Source organism: Oncorhynchus mykiss, chromosome Y, assembly GCF_013265735.2.
Source record: "Oncorhynchus mykiss isolate Arlee chromosome Y, USDA_OmykA_1.1, whole genome shotgun sequence".
Taxonomy (NCBI): Eukaryota; Metazoa; Chordata; class Actinopteri; order Salmoniformes; family Salmonidae; genus Oncorhynchus; species Oncorhynchus mykiss.
In genome coordinates, this window is record NC_048593.1 from 8,646,810 (window position 1) to 8,667,821 (window position 21,012).

Here is a 21,012-nt window from a genome sequence, read left to right on the forward strand (position 1 = left end):
GGTTAGCGAGCACTGCGCCCGGCCCGCCACAGGAGTCGCTGGTGCGCGATGAAACAAGGATATCCCTACCGGCCAAACCCTCCCTAACCCAGACGACACTAGGCCAATTGTGCATCGCCCCACAGACCTCCCGGTCGCAGCCGGCTGCGACAGAGCCTGGGCGCAAACCCAGAGTCTCTGGTGGCACAGCTAGTGCCCTAGACCACTGCGCCACCCAGGAGGCCATGGTGTCCAACTATTTAACAATACAAGGATGAAGTGTGAGATTACCAAAATTAAACAATGAAGACAGGGCAAAGCTGAGTATGCAGAATCCTGCAAAGCTTGAGAGGTCATCAAAGAATGTGGTGCTGATCTCACAATCAATTGACCACAATCTGATAGGGATCTGACAACGGTGTTGATGTGACATGGCTCTATCCTTGACCCTGAGTGATTGACCTGCTGAGGCCCACACTCAAACAAATGCTGGGTTAAAAACAACCCAGTGTTGGGTAAATAGTGGACAGACAACACGTTGGGTTATGTTTGACCCAGCCAGTTGACTCACTGAGCTATGATCCACCGGGTCAGAGCAGAAGACTAGAGGCATGGCTTAGTCGGGGCATGACTTACGGATAGTAATTTTTTTGAGTAAATGTCATTCCAAGTTAATCTGTTCTGTTGTACAGTCAACACATGTTAAGGTTGAGCACGGACACTTTTGTAGGCCGACGACCTGGGCTGACAGAACACTACCAAATCAAGAATCCCCTGTTACTCTTCTGCAGTAAAATCTTGTAATGCCAAGTACTTCTCTGCAGCTGCCACCACAACGTTTATGTTCTGTGACTCACGTTCCATTTCTGCTGTACAGTTGATAACCATGGCTGTCAGGTTAAAAACTCAGCAGGACAGACAGTGTCTTCTCTGTTTCACCACGCTCTCCACTGGGTCTGCGTCGCACCAAATGGCGGGAGTCACATACACCTGGAATCTTCCATTTCAGTTGATCCTCCTCAGCACTTAACTCCATCACTCCTTTTAATGGCACCCTGCTCCAAAGAGCAAAGCAAGTCATAGTTATTGCCCCAATGTGCATGGCTGTGAGCGCCCGCGCCCTCTGGATGGAAGAAATGCAAAAAAATCATCACGAGTCCTCTTCAAGTTACTTTCACTGACTCTTCTTCTTCTACTTTGGGATTGGTTCACATCCAACTTCTAGTTGCATACACCGCCACCTACTACTAACTTCTGGTAATACAAAATTGGGGGAAAAGGAAAATGACCCTGACAATTATTAGCCCTCGCTAAAAAAACACTACCCTAATTCCATTATTTAACCCTATCTAATCCTTCTCCAGGCCAAAGGTCTGGGAGGAAAGAACTACCACTCAACACCCCCTGCAAATCTTTTGCAGCAAAAACTCACAAACCCAAGGACTTCTCTGCAGCTGCCACCACAACCTCAAATTCTCTGTGACTCACGTTGCATTTCTGCGGTTCGGTTGACAAGCACGTCTATGAATGCTAAGAAACCCACCTTACTGAAGCGCATATTATTCCCATCCCTCTCTAATGGTCTCTTCCTACTCACAGAAATCCTCTCGGGATCCCCCACGCTGTACCCATCTTCCTCTACCCCTCTCTTCACTGCTTCGGCATACGACACTGTCTGTACTACTCGGACCCTCAACCTGCCTATTGTCTCACTGGAGACCCGATCTCCAACCCCATGGGCACCGCCACAGCTAACACACAACTTTCTCCACCGATGCGACGCATTCCTTCGTCTCGTGCCCTCCTGCACACTTGTTACATCTCCCTCCTACACACTGCTGCAACATGACCATAAGCTTGGGTCATAATAGACCGCAGTATTTTCAGAACAAAACCTCTCACAGGATAACTAACACATCCTAACTTTGCAGGACAGACGACAACATCATCATCATCGCCACCACCAATTCACCACACTCTCCACCATGTATTTGACTGACTGACTCAACCCTTGTAATTCCTTGACAATACGACAGAATGTATTAACTGGAATGGCATTCACTCTCACGGTTGGCCAAAAATATCTACAGCATTTTGTTAGAGTGCAGATAGCTTAGAAATTAGTCATCACAAAACCTTTCAGCCAAAGACTCTGGCTCCATATATAAATGTATCTACAGTTCTGGTGGCACGAACATAGGAAATAGCCAATAGATATCTGCATTGTTCATCTGAAAGCGTTGCACTTCCATTCCATTCAGTCTCTCTCTCTCTCTCCATTACATATCTGCAGGACTAATCTGAAATCGTAGCACTTTCATTACTACTGTGGATAAAAGCCAACAGCGTCCTGATCCTGAATCCACACACTCATTCCACAATCCATCGTTTAACTGTACATCATGACCAGGGTGCAAGAGAAGCCTATTCCAATACTGAATATTAGCCTGAGTCAAATGTCCGGTGGCCATAGTACTGCTGAGAGTGAATGGATAGTGCATGGATGCAGTTTGTCATCTCTACCTTAGAGCCCTAAAGGGAACCAGAAAGGTCACCAACAATTAACTTAAAAGTGTGGTAAATAAATGTGAATGTTTTAAAGGCAACTGGCAACCTTTCCATATTTACTTCACAGAGGCATTGACTGAATATAATGAAAAAGGTAGATGGTCAACTACACACAAGAAAATAATGGTTCTAAATAACACCAGATAGGGGTCATTTGGCTTGTAACCATAGCGGGAGCCCTTTTTTGAAGGTTCAATAAAGAACCATGCTAATTAGAACCTGTTTGGTGATATAAAGAACATTTCTCAACATGAAAGGTCATTTTATAGATTATTTTGAAAAACAATCCGTTTTTTTTTCAATTCTGGTCAGCCATATTATATTGTTAGAATTCCATAGGTGTTATTACTGTGTTAATCGACAAGTTGAGTCGAGTGAGCTACCGCTGGAACAGATGGGGGTCCCTGAAGAAAGAATTGAGAACTGACTGATTTCATCAATCGTTCTCAATTAACAAGACCATACATGAGTCTTTCACAAAGCACTTCGAACGACTAAACGCAGATACTGGCCTAACACAACACATGAGACTAACTGGAATGACACTCTGACTCACGGTTACACAACAATATTCTAAGCGTGTCCTACATTTGAATTATCACTAAATGAGTAAAGAACCCTTTTGTGAACTGTAAGGAACCATTGAAGAGCTCAAATGGTTATTTTAGTCATTAAATACTTTTTATTTTATATTTTTATACATATAATTAAGCATTATGATTATGGCTCTAGACTACAAGAAAAAGCTATTTCAGCTGATTGAAAAATGTCAAATTCTCCAATTTCACCACCCCCCCAGCCGTCCTCATGTACTTTGTACCCCCTAGATTTTTTGTGTGCATGGTTTAGAGGAAGTTTAAAAAAAATCTATAATCCCACAGGAGAACAGCTCAAAGTCAGAGTGCAAACACGGATGTTATTACCAGAGCCGTGTCTTATCTAAACACATGGCTCTAGTTATTGCTATGTAATAACGCAACATTTTGTCTGTCATGAAATAAGCGAAAATGACGATGTAATATTGTAATATTTCGGCCCTTCATTACAGTGCAGCCTTTATATCGGACCAGATAATACTGTTTTGTGGTTTAATTATTGAAATGGTTTATGTTCTAATCAAATAGCTTTTTGACAAAAAACGTAAACCATTATCAAGGAGTGCGTTTTATTAATTATTTCTTACTCAACCTCATTGCGTAAAATCACATATACATTTTTTTTTTCTCTGCAGGTTTCAACATTTATTTCACGAAGAATTAGCCTATTTATGTTTAATAAATAATTACATTTTCTTCGATTAACCAAAAGGTCAGATTGTGCTTGACAAAGATACAAAGAGAAGAAGCTTTCTGCCCCGAGTAATAACAGGACCCAATTATGTATCGGGTGCGCTTTTCATTCGATGATCAGAGAATCTGAGACCCCACTGAGGGTGCCTGAAATCCGAGGGATAAATATGAACCCAGCTGCTTTCACTGTAGAGGTCTGGCCGCGAAATGTCATTTTCACTCAATTTTCACCTTGCAGCGTTTTATCAATGACAGCACCCAAGTCCATTACCGCTCTCAGTTTCCACCGGGCGCCCTTGTTCTCCTCCACCTCAGCGCGCTACCCCCGCCTCACCTCGAAAATACAGTAACCTACAACTAGTCTCTCTCTCTCTATCTCGAGTGATGTCAAACTGAGAAAGACGATATCAACCATGCCTCTGCAATTCCATTTGCTCTAAAATCTGAGAGCCAACCAAGCGCTGGAAACAGACTGCACAACATAAAAATACACTAGTGTCCCTGTCAAGCAAAAAAACAAAAAGAGCTTAAAGAGAATGGCTTTTATACGTTTAATAATTAATGAACCAATGAGAGCGAATAAAAATAAAATAAGTAACAGTTGGGTAAATAATACGCAGCCAAAATGAAGCCGCGAAAAACGAAAAGTTGTGGTGACACTTACTCCGGTGCTCCTGTCCGGGTAGCCTGCCCTCTCCGCGGTGATCTTGGTGGTGTTGAGCCCCACCAGCGAGGGCAGCGTCTGCGACATCCAGTTAGTGATCATCGCCATGGTGCTCAGCACCACACCGATCTTCAACAACGGTACCGACATCTCTTCACTCTGTGTTTAACCCAAATTAGCTGCATTCTATTTCAGCACAATCCGGTGAGAAACGAGCAAGGCAAGCCATGTTGCCCGGTGAAGCCACAGCCTGCTGGTGTAACACCCGTAGCCCCGTTTCGGTCGGTCGTTTCTTGGACATCACTGGTGAATGGCGGAATGGTTCGGATCTGGAAAAAAACTCGGGGCAGGTATGGATCACGTTAACGAGAATAAACCCTCGATGACCCGAAAGTCGTGAGAAAGTGAGATTGAGGAGTGGGTTAGAGATGCAGAAATATGGATGGACAGGCCTATCTCTTTCAATTCAAATGACAGGGCTTTCTCTCTCTGTGCTGTCCCGCGCTCTGTTGGCTTTCCCGTTCTCCCTTCCTCTTTCGTTCACGCCCTCAGTCCGCCTCCTGCCTCGCGCACTCTTGGATATAAGTGCGAGTGACTACACACAGGCTGTTCCAAAAGGAGAAGGAGGTGCCTGCAGATATATATATATATATATACACACAAAACAATGGATCTGTATACTGCCAGATAGGGGTTATTTGGCTTGTAAACGTAGCGGAAAACTTTTGGTGCAATATAGAACCATTTTTTCAAGATTCTACACGGAACATGCTATAAAGACCCATTCAAATGTTTTCTATATAGCACCAAAAAAAGGGTTCCACTATGGTTGCAACTCTTTTTGGGGGCTATATAGCAGCCTTTATTACGGTTCTTTATTTAACTTTGTGGAGAATGGTTCCATAAAGAATCTTTCTCAGTCTAATATATAATTATTCAAGTTGACCTTAATATCATGAACAACCTCATGCAATTAAAGTCCATTATGATTTGATTTAAATACTCCACCAGTTCAGAATTTGATCAGAAGTTGTGATGGGCATATTAAGGTGAGATAGGCAAATAAGAGCTGAACATATGCCTAATAGGGCACACAATAAGGATAACAAGCATGTATTATCCAATAATGAAAAAAAGTGCATTAAAACACATCAACGATTTTAACACAAAACCAAGCTTAATTCAAAAGTCCCCAAAATGCACAACTATCATTATCAACACTGCCTTTACAGTAAAACTAATGATGTTGAAGACTCTGGCACCATCTTGTAGCTGCTTTTGGTGTTGCTGGTACTTCAAACTGTCTTTTAAAGGGACAGTAGTCACAAGGCAACACTGTTCTTCATTAAATAGCCGTGAAATATCACATACATGTCAGAACCCAATTTAAATGTGTAAATTAATCACCCAACGGTTAGCGACTAATTTTGTGTTTGGAAGGTGTGCCTAATTTGCATCACCAAAAAGGATTTCTGAAGGTGTTGCAGACAAAAGAACAAGCACGGCAGGGGTCGGCAACCCTGTTCCTGGGGTGCCACAGGTACTGCAGGATTTTGTTCCAACTAGGCACCACACCTGACCAACTGAGCTAATTGATCAGTTCAGTGATTGCCTAAAGTCAACACACCTGGTCTTCCAGGTGTTTTAAACAACAAAACATGAAGTGCCTGCGGCATTACAGGACCAACGTTGCCTACCCCTCACATACAGGTTCAGGTGAATTGATTCTCACTCACTCACGCTCTCTCTTTCTCATTATTTGAATAAGCTCTGTAGTGGTAGGGCAAAAACCAGGGTTTTGGAAACCCTGCCATAGGCAATATACATAGTATCAACCTTGTCAGAGTAGTAGAAGTACTGACTTAGGATCAGTTTTGACTTCAAGCTCACAATGAATAAGATTACAAGGGGGACTTGATCCTAAATCAGCACTCCTACTCTGAGAAGCGAGATTTGGTTTGGGAGCCCTTCACCTCACGGGTAAAGCATTTTAGTGGTCCCCCTCTTGATTGCGAAGAGAACAAATTATGTTTTAAAGTTAACTTCCTACAATTCTACACATTTTGCCATGGGGCATAGAGAAAATGTTGCAGTTTTAAGGCACATTTTCTGCAACATTTTGCCACAGGGCGGAAAGAAAATCTTTCCGTTTTAAAACACATTTTCATGCAATTCTACACATTTTACCATGACTTATCCCATGTTCATTTGATACCTGAGTGAGAGTGACTAACAAAATCAGTGAGGGTCCCCTGTAGGTCAGGGCCCCTAGGCACTGCTGATACACTACCAAATTTCGATTATCGTCCGGGGCCCTAAGCAACCGCTTATGTTGCTCATGCCCAGGGCCAGCCCTGCATACGGCCCTGAACCACAGCCATATCCACAGCAGCAGGATGACCCGCCAGTACTCTAGGCACCATACCTGTCTCCTTCTTTTATCCTATTACCTCTTTCCCATTACCTTGTGACTATTTTGGATCCTCACTTTAATCATTCCGTTAATATTACTCAATAAATAATTTCATTACAGCGTTTTGGTTCATGTGACCGGAATGGTGTCACACTTTTTTTCCCCATCCCTAGTAAACACAGCTGATTAAACTAATTCTATTCTAAACCGAAGATCATGATTAGTTCATTATTGGATTCAGGTATGCTAACTGGGTCTGGGGCAAAAGGGTGACACCAATCAGCACCCCGAGGACTGAAGTTGCCCAACCCTGAAGTAAACAATCAAAGTAGTGCTCAACCTATAGGTTTAGCTGTAATACTGCAAGATATTACATCAAGACCCAAAATATACAGTGTTATATGGGCTATTGATGTCCTCTCAGTAATGCAGTATGGTGATATAAATAAGACTCAGTCTCCCATTCTCTCTCACCTTCAGTCTCTCCTTCCTTTTCCCTTGTCCTCTCTCCCCCCTCCTACTATGTATCTGTCTCTCCATCCCCCCCTCTCTCTTTGACCTTTCTCAGTGCACAGTACACAGCAGTTGTGACTCTACAGGACAGTGTGAGGTATCAGAGGGGGTCAGCTCACCTCTGTGTGTGCCCTCTCCTACCCTGCCCATCCCAGCCCAACCCATCCAAGTCCTGTCCTGTCCTGCCATGACCTCCCCTCCCCTCTCCTGCCCAGCTCAGCCCACCCCATCCCAGGGCCATCTCATCTCTGCCAGTCAGTTTGCATAGTAGTACTAAGCATTAATAATCTGCTTTAACTGGGTTGGTTTCCCCAACACAAATTCAACCTAGTCCTTGAGCATGTTTTTTAGTCCGTGACTAGGCTTAATCTGTGTATGGGAAACCGTTCCTATGACTATGCCCTGGACAGATCAGCTAAACCACTGGAACAGATCAGTCAGTGGAGGACTAGCTCAGGCTTGTCACGCTAGAATGGCTTGACTGACCGATTCACAGAGAGTGGCAGAGAGGAAATTAAGGAGTAAAAGGAACATTACAGTAAGTATCATGCAGAAAGCCTGAGGTTCACACATCCCCAATTATGTCTCTCATTTAGTCAGACTAGAATGTCATTTAAAACGGCTATATTCTCCCATGTTATATGGTTGCTATGACCATATGGCATGTATAACTACTGCAGCTACTACTACATACACAACTCTGAATGTACAGTATGACATATGATCATCAATGATCTCTCCCATTGAGTCGGATGGAGCTGTGCCAATTAAAATGGACAACTTCTTTCACTCACACTGAAATATGAATAAATCAAATCCAAGATGTCAATCACATAATGAAATGCAGCTGCAGAGACTCCATCTTTCTCTCCATATTTCTCACTCTCCCAAGAACTGAATTGATTATAGAGTGTAAACCTTGCATTACAACCCCCCCACTCTCTCTCTCGCTCTCTCACTCGCTCTCTCGCTATCTCTTGGATCCCTACATTTCTAGCTGGGTGAGAGATGTAGCCGAAGCTGATCAGCACACTGGACATAAGTGTTTGGAATTTTGTCTCTACAAATGAATGTATTGTCTGCATGAGTGTGTTTGTGGACATGTGTACATTTTTGCTGAGGATTTATGTATGTGTATAGTGAATGCATTTGAATGTGCTTCAGCGTGTAAATGAGCTAGAAAGATGTGTCAACATCATGTAATTGTCTCTGGCCCCCTCCCAGTTAGGGGGAGTGATGAGCTCTACAACAGTCTCACAACTCAATCACTGGTTGAAAACTGTTTTCTGCCCCTCCCAAAAGATATAATTTGTAGACAATAGGCCCTCTTTCTGGGACTCACCCTCAAACAGGACCACGCCAGGACTCCCTCCTAACTGGAGGGGTGCTCTCATCTTATCTATCAACATAGACAGGGCTATAACTCCTCTAACTAAACAATGCGATACGGTGCAGGCCAGGCAGCAGGCTGTTAGACAACTAGCACAGTCAGTGTAGTCAGCTCAGCTATCCACATTGAGACCGTGTCTGTCCCTCAATCTAGGTTGGGCAAAACTATACATGGCGGTGTTTGCCTTAGTAATCTCACTGAAATAAAGACCTCCGCCATTCCTGTCATTATTGAAAGAGATTGTGATATCTCACATCTCAAAATAGGGCTACTTAATGTTAGATCCCTCATTTCCAAGGCAGTCATAGTCAATTAACTAATCACTGATCATAACCTTGATGTGATTGGCCTGACTGAAACATGGCTCCAGCCTGATGAATTTACTGTGTTAAATGAGGCCTCTCCTTCTGGTTAGACCTGTGACCATATCCCCCGCGCATCCCGCGAAGATGTACCAACAAAAAAAATACTGTGTTTTCATCTTTTAAGCTTCTAGTCATGGAATCTATGCAGCTTACTCATAGCAACTGTTTACAGGCCTTGTGGGCATGTACAGCGTCCCTCACTGAGTATCTTGAATTCCTATCAGACCTTGTAGTCATGGCAGATAATATTCACATTTTTGGTGACTTCAATATTCACATGGAAAAGTTCACAGACCCACTCCTAAAGGCTTTCGGAACCATCATACACTCAGTGGGTTTTAGTCCATAGTATGGCAAGAACAGCTCAAATAAGCAAAGAGAAACAACAGTCCATCACTACTTTAAGACACGAAGGTCTATCAATCTGGAAGATTTCAAGAACTTTCAAGAAGTTTCTTCAAGTGCAGTCGCAAAAACCATCAAGCGCTATGATGAAACTGGTTCTCATGAGGACTGACACAGGAAAGGATGACCCAGAGTTAACTCTGCTGCAGAGGATACGTTCATTAGAGTTAACTGCACCTCAGATTGCAGTCCAAATAAATGATTCACAGAATTCAAGTAACAGTCACATCTCAACATCAGCTGTTCAGAGGAGACTGCGTGAATCAGGCCTTCATGGTTGAATTGCTGCAAAAAAATACCACTAAAGGACAACAATAATAAGAAGAGACTAACTTGGGCCAAGAAACACAAGCAATGGACATTAGACCGGTGGAAATATGTCCACACGTCTGATGAGTCCAAATGTGAGATTTTTGGTTCCAACTGTCGTGTCTTTGTGAGACGAAGAGTATGTGAACGGATGATCTCCGCATGTGTGGTTCCCACGGTGAAGCATGGAGGAGGAAGTGTGATGGTGTGGGGGTGCTTTGCTAGTGAAACTGTCAGTGATTTATTTAGAATCCAAGGCACACTTAACCAGCATGGCTACAATAGCATTCTGCAGCGATACGCCATCCCATATGGTTTGTGCTTAGTGGTACTAGTATTTGTTTTTCAACAGGACAATGACCCAAAACACACCTCCGGGGTGTGTAAGGGCTATTTGACCAAGATGGAGAGCGATGGAGTGCTGAATCAGATGACCTGGCCTCCACAATCACCCGACCTTAACCCAATTGAGATCGTTAGGGATGAGTTGGACAGCAGAGTGAAGGAAAAGCAGCCAACAAGTGCTCAGCATATGTGGGAACTCCATCAAGACGGTTGGAAAACCTTAATTTGTCTAGATGGACAAGTTTTTGCCTGGTTTAGATCTGTCGGAAAGATATCAGTTTGTCTCTGTGGATAGTTTGTCCTCTGACAAATCAATTGTACATTTCGGTGTTCCTCAAGGTTCCGTTTTAGGACCACTATTGTTTTCAATATATATTCTACCTCTTTGTAACGTAATTCGGAAAACACAATGTCAACATTCACTGCTATGCGATGAAACGTGGTAAAGCCCCAAAATTGCCTACTCTTGAAGCCTGTGTTTCAGACGTAAGGAAGTAGATGGCGGTAAATGTTTTACTTTTAAACTCGGACAAAACAGAGTTGCCATTTCTAGGTCCCAAGAAACAAACAGATCTGCTGTTGGATCTGACAATTAATCTTAATGGTCCCAAATTAAACTGTAAAGGACCTCAGTGTTACTCTGGACCCTGATCATTCTTCTGACAAACATATCAAGAATATATCAAAGGGCAGTTTTTTCCATATTCAAAACATATCACTTTCACTTTCAGATTAGACTTACTGCAATACTCGGTTAGACTACTGCAATGCTCTACTTTCCGGCTACCTGGATAAAACACAAAATAAACTTCAGTTAGTGCTAAACACGGATGCTAGAATCTTGACTTGAACCCAAAAATGTGACCAAATTACTCCAGTGCTAGCCTCTCTACTCTGGCTTACTGTTAAGGCTAGGGCTGATTTCAAGGTTTACTGCTGACCTACAAAGCATTACATAGATCTGCTCCTATCTATCTCTCCGATTTGCCGTACATACAGTTGGAGTCGGAAGTTTACATACACCTTAGCCAAACACATTTAAACTCAGTTTTTCACAATTCCTGACATTTAATCATAATAAACATTCCCTGTCTTAGGTCAGTTAGGATCACCACTTTATTTTGAGAATGTGAAATGTCAGAGAGAATTATTTATTTCAGCTTTTATTTATTTCATCACATTCCCAGCAGGTCAGAAGTTTACATACGCTCAATTAGTATTTGGTAGCATTGCCTTTAAATTGTTTAACTTGGATCAAACGTTTCGGGTAGCCTTCCACAAGCTTCCCACAATAGATTGGGTGATTTTTGGCCCATTCCTCCTGACAGAGCTGGTATAACTGAGTCAGGTTTGTAGGCTGCCTTGCTCGCACACGCTTTTTCAGTTCTGCCCACACATTTTCTATAGAATTGAGGTCAGTGCTTTATGATGGCCACTCCAACACCTTGACTCTGTTGTCCTTAAGCCATTTTGCCACAACTTTGGAAGTATGCTTGGGGTCATTGTCCATTTGGAAGACCCATTTGCGACCAAGCTTTAACTTCCTGACTGATGTCTTGAGATGTTGCTTCAATATATCCACATAATTTTCCGGTGTTAGTGTTCTGCGGCTTGCAAACCTCCCCCTTTTTCCTTCAAACATAACTATGGTCATTATGGCCAAACAGTTCTATTTTTGTTTCACCAGACCAGAGGACATTTCTCCAAAAAGTACAATCTTTGTCCCCATGTGCAGTTGCAAACCATAGTCTGGCTTTTTTATGGCAGTTTTGGAGCAATGGCTTCTTCCTTGCTGAGCTGCCTTTCAGGTTTTGTCGATATAGGACTTGTTTTACTGTGGATATAGTTACTTTTGTACCTGTTTCCTCCAGCATATTTACAAGGTCCTTTGCTGTTGTTCTGGGAATGATTTGCACTTTTCGCAGCAAAGTATGTTCATCTGTAGGAGACAGAACACGTCTCCTTCCTGAGCGGTATGACAGCTGCGTGGTCCCATGGTGTTTATACTTGCGTACTATGGTTTTTGCAGATGAACGTGGTACCTTCAGGTGTTTGGAAATTGCTCCCAAGGATGAGCCAGACTTGTGGAGGTCTACAATTTTTTTCTGAGGTCTTGGCTGAGTTCTTCTGATTTTCCCATGATGTCAAGCAAAGAGGCACTGAGTTTGAAGGTAGGCCTTGAAATACATCCACAGGTACACCTCCAATTGACTCAAATTATGTCAATTAGCCTATCAGAAGCTTCTAAAGCCATGACATTAAGCTGTTTAAAGGCACAGTCAACTTAGTGTATGTAAACTTCTGACCCACTGGAATTGTGATACAGTGAATTATAAGTGAAATAATCTGTCTGTAAACAATTGTTGGAAAAATGACTTGTGTCATGCACAAAGTCGATGTCTTAACCGACTTGCCAAAACTATAGCTTGTTAACAAGACATTTGTGGAGTGGTTCAAAAACCAGTTTTAATGACTCCTAAGTCATACTCCTAAGTGTATGTAAACTTCCGACTTGAACTGTACCTACACGTATGCTATGATCACAAGATGCAGGCCTCCTTACTGTTCCTAGAATTTTGAAGCAAACAGCTGGAGGCAGGGCTTTTCCTATAGAGCTACATTTTATGGAATGGTCTGCCTATCCATGTGAGAGATGCAAACTCGGTATCGACCTTTAACTCTTTACTTATGACTCATCTCTTCAGTAAATCCTATGATTGAGTGTAGTCTGACCCAGGGATGCGACAGAGAACAGCAAGGCAGTGGAGCAACTAAACGCCCTTGCTGTCTCTGCCTGGCCAGCTCCCCTCTCTCCACTGGGATTCTCTGCCTCTGACCGTATTATGGGGGCTGAGTCCCTGGCTTACTAGTGCTCTCCCATGCACTCCCTTGGAGGGGTGCATCACTTAAGTGGGTTGCGTCAGTGACGTAATCGTTCTGTCCGGTTTACGCCCTCTTGGGCTCAGCGTTGGATGAGACCTTCATGGGTTATACTCAGCCTTGTCTCAGGGTAGTAAGTTTGTGGTTTGTTGATATTCCTCTAGTGGTGTGAGGGCTATGCTTTGGCAAAGTGGGTTGGGTTATATCCTGCCTAGTTGGCCCTGTCCGGGGGTATCGTCGGACGGGGCCACAGTGTCTCCCGACTCCCCCATCTCAGCCTCCAGTATCTATGCTGCAATAGTCTATGTGTCGGGGGGCTAGAAGCAGTCTGTTATGTCTGGTGTCTTGTGTGAATTGAAGTATGCTCCCTCTCTTTCTCTCCCTCCCCTCCCGGAGGACCTGAGCCCTAGGACCATGCCTTAAGACTACCTGGCCTGATGAGTCCTAGCTGTCTCCAGTCCACCTGGTTGTGCTGCTACCTCCAGTTTCAACTGTTCAACTGCCTGCGGCTATGGAATCCTGAACTGTTCACCGGATGTGCTACCTGAACCTGCTGTTTTCTACTCTCTCTCTCTCTCTCTCACTCTCTCTCTCCCCCTCTCTCTAGACCGCACCTGCTGTCTCGACCTCTGAATGCTCGACTATGAAAAGCCAACTGACATTTACTCCTGAGGTACTAACCTGTTGCACCCCCATATAACCACTGTGATTATTATTTGACCCTGCTGGTCATCTATGAGCGTTTGAACATCTTGAAGAACAATCTGGCCTTAATGGCCATGTACCCTTATAGTCTCCACCCGGAACAGCCAGAAGAGGACTGACCCCCCCCCCCCCCCAGAGCCTGGTTCCTCTTGAAGGGGTTAGGGTCCCAAAGACCCTTCCCATTATTAATTAAGGGGACCTTAAGATTCATATGTTTTTCTGCAGGCCTTATAATAGATACGGTTGCTATGTGCCTAAAAACTCTACCACTATACCTTCCACAAGCCATCTATTTTAGTCTTTGTGGTTATGCCCTAGCTGTTGCAAGAGTGTGCTTGCAGGCTAGGTCTGAGTCAGACCGAAACTAGATAAAGAGAAGTAACCACTGTCTGGTTTTGACATTTTGATCTTGTGTGACAGTGGACAATGCTAATGAATTCAGAGAAGCTACTGTACTAGGTTGTCTTATTAGGTAACCTCAGCATATTGCTGTATACATACATTGACGTAGGTGATCATACCACCAGGGAGTGATCACATGTATAAAATCATCTGCGCCCTCAGGAGGGGTTGCAGAACTTACTCTGAAACACACGTGCTGTGTTTCCGTTGTCAAGTTCTGTCTGCAATTGCATTAATAAAGGTTTGATTGATGTACTTAAAGAAGATATTGTCTGATTGCTGATTTTACCAATAAGCCAATGATTGACAAGGAACAAGGAACCTACCCCGACACTCTCTAGGTTTCTTCCTAGGTTCCTGCCTTTCTAGGGAGTTTTTCCTAGCCACCGTTCTACGACATCTGCACTGCTTGCTGTTTGGGGTTTTAGAATGAGTTTCTGTATAAGCACTTTGTGACATCTGCTGATGTAAAAAAAGGCTTCATAAATACATTTAATTTGATCTATGAGGGAGTCTGCATGCGTTTACATTAGCGGGAGTATGTTTCATATCGCTCTGAGTTAGCCTGCAACTGTATGTGGGTTTGTATTTGTTTGTAGGCGTGTGACGAGATGTCGAGGTTTGAACTTTGCTGCAGATTGTAGGTGTGTGATGTGTAGCATGGAAATGTAGGCCTGAAACCTTAAGGTTTATGGAGGAGAGGGCTAGTATATTACTGTAAACAGCAGCATACCTGGGATCAAATAATAACTTAAAACATGAAAAATATACTTTGATCTAGCCTGCATAGAGTGCCAAATGTGGGTTTTAGGTCTACTATATTGGTCAATTAAGCCAGACAAATTCAATCAAGCACAGATTATTTCAAATACTATTTAGAAATGATTTGAACCTAGGTCTGAACATCAGGCCTTTGTAAGAATGCAGGAAGAGAGAGGTGGAGATAGAGTGGACCTGAAACCTTGAAAGTTACAGAGGGCTGTTATATTACTGTTACAGATTCAAATACTATTCAAAATCATTTCAAATACTGTGCTTGACTGAGCTTTCAGGTGCAGTGGAAACAGAAATATCTCAAACGTGCAAACTGCGCCCATCTGACACTCCAAGCGCTGTAAGTTTTTGAAAGATTTCAAATAATATTTGAACCTAAGACAGAACAGCAGGACTCTGTAAGAATGTATATTTATTTGTATGTAACCTATGCCTATTTAACTAGGCAAGTCAGTTAAGAACAAATTGTTATTTACAATGATGGCCTACCAGAATGCAAAAGGCCTCCTGCGGGGACACGGGCTGTGATCTAAAAAAAATATATATATATATACATATATATGGGACAAAACACACATCACGACAAGAGAGACACAAACACTACATAAAGAGAGATGTAAAGACAACAACATAGCATAGCAGCAACACATGAAAACACATTGGTAGCAACACAACATGGCAGCAGCACAAAACATGGTACAAAAATGATTGGACAGACAACAGCACAAGGGGCAAGAAGGTAGAGACAACAATACATCATGTGAAGCAGCCACAACTGTCAGTAAGAGTATCCATGATTGAGTCTTTGAATGAAGAGATGGAGACAAAACGGTCCAGTTTTAGTGTTTTTTTTGCAGCTCGTTCCAGTCGCTATGGTGAAAGAGGAGTGATTACGATAGAGGAAACCAAGTCTAGATTTAATCTTTGCCTGCAGCTTTGATATGTGCTGAGAGAAGGACAGTGTACCATCTAGCCATATTCCCAAGTACTTGTATGAGGTGACTACCTCAAGCTCTAAAACTTCAGAGGTAGTAATCACACCGGTGGGGAAAGGGGCATTCTTCTTACCAAACCACTTGACCTTTGTTTTGGAGGTGTTCAAGACAAGGTTAAGGGCAGAGAAAGCTTGTTGGACACTAAGAAAACGTTGTTTTATTGCGTACAACACAAAATCTGGGGAGGTGCCGGCTGAGTATAAGACTGTATCATCTGCACATAAGTGGATGAGAGAGCTTCCTACTGCTTGAGCTCTGTTGTTGATGTAAATTGTGAAGAGTGTGGGGCCTAGGATTAAGCCTTGGGGTACTCCCTTGGTGACAGGCAGTGGCTGAGCCTGAGACAGCAGATGTTCTGACTTTATATACTGCACTCTTTGAGAAAGGTAGTTGGCAAACCAGGCCAAAGACCCTTCAGAGACACCAATACTCCTTAGCCAGCCCACAATAATGGAATGGGCTATCCTATTAAAAGCTTTGGCCAAGTCAATAAAAATAGCAGCACAATATTGCTTAAAATCAAGGGCAATGGTGACATAATTTAGGACCTTTAAGGTTGCAGTGACACATCCATAACCTGAGCGGAAACCAGACTGCATACCCGAAAGAATGCGACAGACATCACGAAAGCCAGATTATTGACAAGTTTTTCCAACACTTTTGATAAACAGGGAAAATAATAAATTGGCCTATAACAGATAGGATCAGTTTGATATCCCCCTTTAAATAAAAGATGCACCGTGGCTGCCTTCCAAGCAATGGGAACCTCCCCACAGAGGAGGGATTGGTTAAAAAGCTCAGAGATAGGCTTGCCGATTATATGGGCAGTAACCTTAAAGAAGAAAGTGTCTAAACCATCTGAACCAGATGTTTATTGGGGGTCAAGTTTAAGGAGCTCCTTTAGCACCTTGGACTCAGAAACCACATCATCAACGTTAAGGGACATGGGCAGCTGTGATGAGGAGGGTTTATTCTCCAGGTCTGTAACCGTTTTCTAGAACTTCTTGGGGTTAGACCCACAGAGAGAGGGCTGCTCCTAAAAGTAACTCACTTTGGCCTTCCAGATAGCCTGATTGTACTTATTTCTAATTTGCTTGAACGAGAGCAAGTGAGCCGGAATGCCGTGTGCCGAGCGATTTTCCAAATAAAATTCTTGAGGTGGAGTAACTCTGCCAGATCACGGTCGAACCAGGGGCTGAACCTGTTTTTAATTCTCATTTAGCTTATGAGCATGTATTTGTTACCATTGAAAATATCAAAAAAGAAGGGCCAAGCGTCTTCGACAGAGTGGATCAAGCTGATTCTATACCAATTTACAGAGGCCAGATCATGAAGGAAGGCTTGCTCATTAAATTTTTTTAGCAAGCGTCTATGACAAGTCAGTACAGGTCGTTTCACTGAGCAGCCATTACAAACACAGGCTGTAAAACAGGTCATTACATAAAACACCAGACTGATACCTATCAGGATTATTTGTAAGGATAAGATCAAGGAGAGTAGCCTTTTCTTTGTGTTTGGAGTCATACTGTGTGGGATTGGTTATAATCTGAGGAAGATTTAGAGAGCCCCATTTCTTTAGGACTTGGTCAGGTGGTTTAAACATGTCCCAGTTTAGGTCACCTAGCAGGACAAATTAAGACTTATTGTAAGGGGCCAGGAAAGAGTTTATGGCATTTAGGGTACAGGTTGGTACTGATGGTGGCCTATAACACCGAGCAACAGTCAACAAATAATTATTTGAAAGTTTAATGTGTAAATCCAGCAGATCAAATTGTTTGAGAACAGACTTGGTGGAGACAACCGAGCACTGAAAGTGTTCCTCGGAAAAGATTGCCACTCTACCACCTTTGGAAGATCTGCCTTGCCGAAAAAGGTTAACATCAGTGTTCAAAGCACTATTTCTTAACCACGTCTCAGTAATGACCAACACATCTGGATTGGAGCTGTGAACCCACACTTTCAATTGATACATTTTAGGTAATAAGCTTCTGGTGTTAACGTGCAGAAGTCCCAGGCTTTTACGTGAGCAGAAATCAGTGAAGCAGATATCAGAGCACAAATCAGAATTGGGACTAGCAACAGTAGATGGGCCAGTGTGTACTTGCACATTTCCAGATATAATCAATAGTAATACAATCAGGGAACGGCAGAGGACAGGGAGAGCTCTACAGTGCTGATTTATAACATACGAATGTGCATTAGATGGCAAGAAGATCATATTGTACAGCAATTTCATCAGGTAACATGAATACAAAGCCAGCAAGAGGTGGTTAGAATAGGATGGGAGGCCAAGAGTCTGAGTCCCGAGCGTGGAAACAAACAGACTTCCCCACGGCTGGGTAAACAAGCAAGTTCATAGTCAACAAATAGCATAAAGCACAAGCGAAAAATATAACTTTGGGCTAGCCGTTGTAAGTTCAGAGTCACTTGCCTCAACAGTGCATGTGTGCTGGAGACAAGAGAAAGCTCGGGAGAGAGGGGGGAGTGTGGCGGGGGTACCTATACCAGATAGGGGGAGACAGGCCAGAGCAAACGGTGAACAGATCGCCAGGTGGAATCCAAGCAGCAGTGCAGCAGGCAATGGGGAGTAGGTGTCAGACCCACTTGGGAGAAGCTATTTTCGGGAGGCAGATTCCTTGTAGAAAATCCCAGCTAACGTAGCTAGTATGTCTCTGTCCATCTTTTCCACGTGGAAAACGAGGCCGCTAGCTAGCTTTTTCTTGTCAGTGTTGGCGAATGGTGCTTTACAATGTCCAAACAAAGTTGTCCTGTGGCTGTTGGATTTTGGGGATTCTGAAGAGGATATTTTCTCTGCACAGATGGAGAGGGCTTCAAAGGCCTCTGCATTTGGGTGGGGAGAGGCTGTGAAACTCTCCTGCATTTTTTGAGGTTTTACACCTCTCACCTCACACTTCAGTGCTAATTTCAGTCATATTATTTCCTAGCAGATTAGTAGCCTTATTTATTAACCTTCATATAACAACATTACCTCGAGATTGTCTTTTACTTTTTGGCTTCAGAAAGTAGGTTCAGTCTGAACATTACTCATACAATTTTGTTTTGGATGGTATTTCCAGGTTCCGGTATGTTTCTTCTGCAGGTCTTGGCTTGTTAGAGGTATTTTTTCATGATAGTACTCGGTAGTAATAGTCCATTCAGGTAATTTTGTCCAAAATCAAGGTTTTGGGTATTGAATTGTGAATTGCAACAAACGCTGACACTAATCCAAGTATATCGGACCAAATAATGAAAGACAAGCATTGTAATTTTGAATTCCGTAAAGTCCGTGTGGAAGAGGGAAAAAATTATTGTTGTCTATCAACAATGACAAGCCACCGGGGTCTGACTATCTGGATGGAAAATTACTGAGGACAATAGCAGACGATATTGCCACATCTTCAATTTAAGCCTACTAGAAAGTGTGTGCCCTCAGACCTGGAGGGAAACTAAAGTCATTCAGCTACCCAAGAATAGTACTGGCTCAAATAACCAATCCATAGTAAACAAAAATTGCCAACAGACTTTCAGCACGCTTATAGGGAAGGACACTCAACAAGCACAGCAATTCCACAAATGACTGGCTGAGAGAAATTGATGATAAAATGATTGTGGGGGCTGTCTTGTTAGACGTCAGTGCAGATTTTGACATTATCAATCATTGTCAGCTGCTGGAAAAACATATGTGTTATGGCTTTACAACCCCTGCTATAATGTGGATAAAGCTTCCCCAGGGTACCTGTTTAGGCCCCTTGCTTTTTTCAATCTTTACTAACAACATGCCACTGACTTAGAGTAAAACCAGAGTGTCTATGTATGTGGATGACTCAACACTATACACGTAAGCTACCACAGCGACGTAAATGACTGCAATACCATACACGTCAACTACCACAGCGACTGAAATGACTGCAACACTTAACAAAGAGCTGCTGTTAGTTTCAGAGTGGGTGGAAAGGGATTTGTTGGACCTAATTATTTCTAAAACGAAAAGCATTGTATTTGGGACAAATCGTTCACTAAACCCTGAACCTCAACTAAATCTCGTAATAAATAACGTGGAAATTGAGCAAGTTGAGATGACTAAACTGCCTGGAGTAAGCCTGGATTGTCATGGTCAAAGCGTATTGATACAACAGTAGCTAAAATGGGGAGAAATCTGTCCATAATAAATATGCCACACTCTGCCATCTTAACAACACTATCAACAAGGCAGGTCCTACAAGCCCTAGTTTTGTACCACCTTGACTACTGTTCAGTTGTTTGGTCAGATGCTACAAGAAAAGGACTTAGGAAAATTGCAATTGGCTCAGAACAGGGAAGCACGGCTGGACCTTGGATGTACACAGAGAGCTAATATTAATCAAATCCATGTCAATCTCACCTGGCTCAAAATGGAGGAGAGATTGACTTCATCACTACTTGTATTTCTGAGAGGTATTGACATTGTAACGATGTACACTGAGAAGCAAGCTCAGGGAGTGAATACATTTAATTAATTAACAAATGAACAAAACAAGACACACAAACAAGGCACCAACATGAAACAGGAATAATGACGACTGGGGAAGAAACCAAAGGGAGTGACATATAAAGGGCAGGTAATCAAGGAGGTGATGGAGTCCAGGTGAGTGTCATTATGCGTGTACCGCTGGTGACAGGTGTGCGCCATAATGAGCAGCCTGCTGACCTAGAAGCCAGAATGGGAGCACACGTGTCAGACATGTTGAATGCTGTCTGTTTGAACTACTGGCACACAGCTCGGACATCCATGCATACCCCACAAGACATGCCACAAGAGGTCTCTTCACAGTACCCAAGTCCAGAGCAGACTATGGGAGGCGCACAGTACTACATTGATCCATGACTACATAGAACTCTATTCCACATCAAGTGACTGATGCAAACAGTCAAATTATGTTTCAAAAAACAGATAATAAACACTTTATGGAACAGCGGGTACTGTGAAGCAACACAAACATAGGCACAGACACATGCATGCACACACACGATAACATA

At 42.9% G+C, this 21,012-nt stretch overlaps 1 protein-coding gene across 4 annotated transcripts in view; it reads right to left on the reverse strand.

Moving 5' to 3' along the window:
- The window catches only part of LOC110509591 (noelin), a 64,203-nt gene that overhangs the window by 28,768 nt on the left and 14,423 nt on the right, over window positions 1-21,012 (reverse strand). Inside the window, exon 1 of one of the 4 annotated variants that reach the window (XM_021590573.2) lies at window positions 4,501-5,109. The exons of 2 other annotated variants lie outside the window; for them this stretch is intronic. In XM_021590573.2, the coding sequence (XP_021446248.2) occupies window positions 4,501-4,650 (150 nt within the window). In that variant the 5' untranslated portion in view covers window positions 4,651-5,109. Of the gene's footprint in view, window positions 1-836; window positions 4,396-4,500; window positions 5,110-21,012 lie in introns of those variants that run through there. One more of the 4 variants, XM_036967474.1, reaches the window with a different exon arrangement.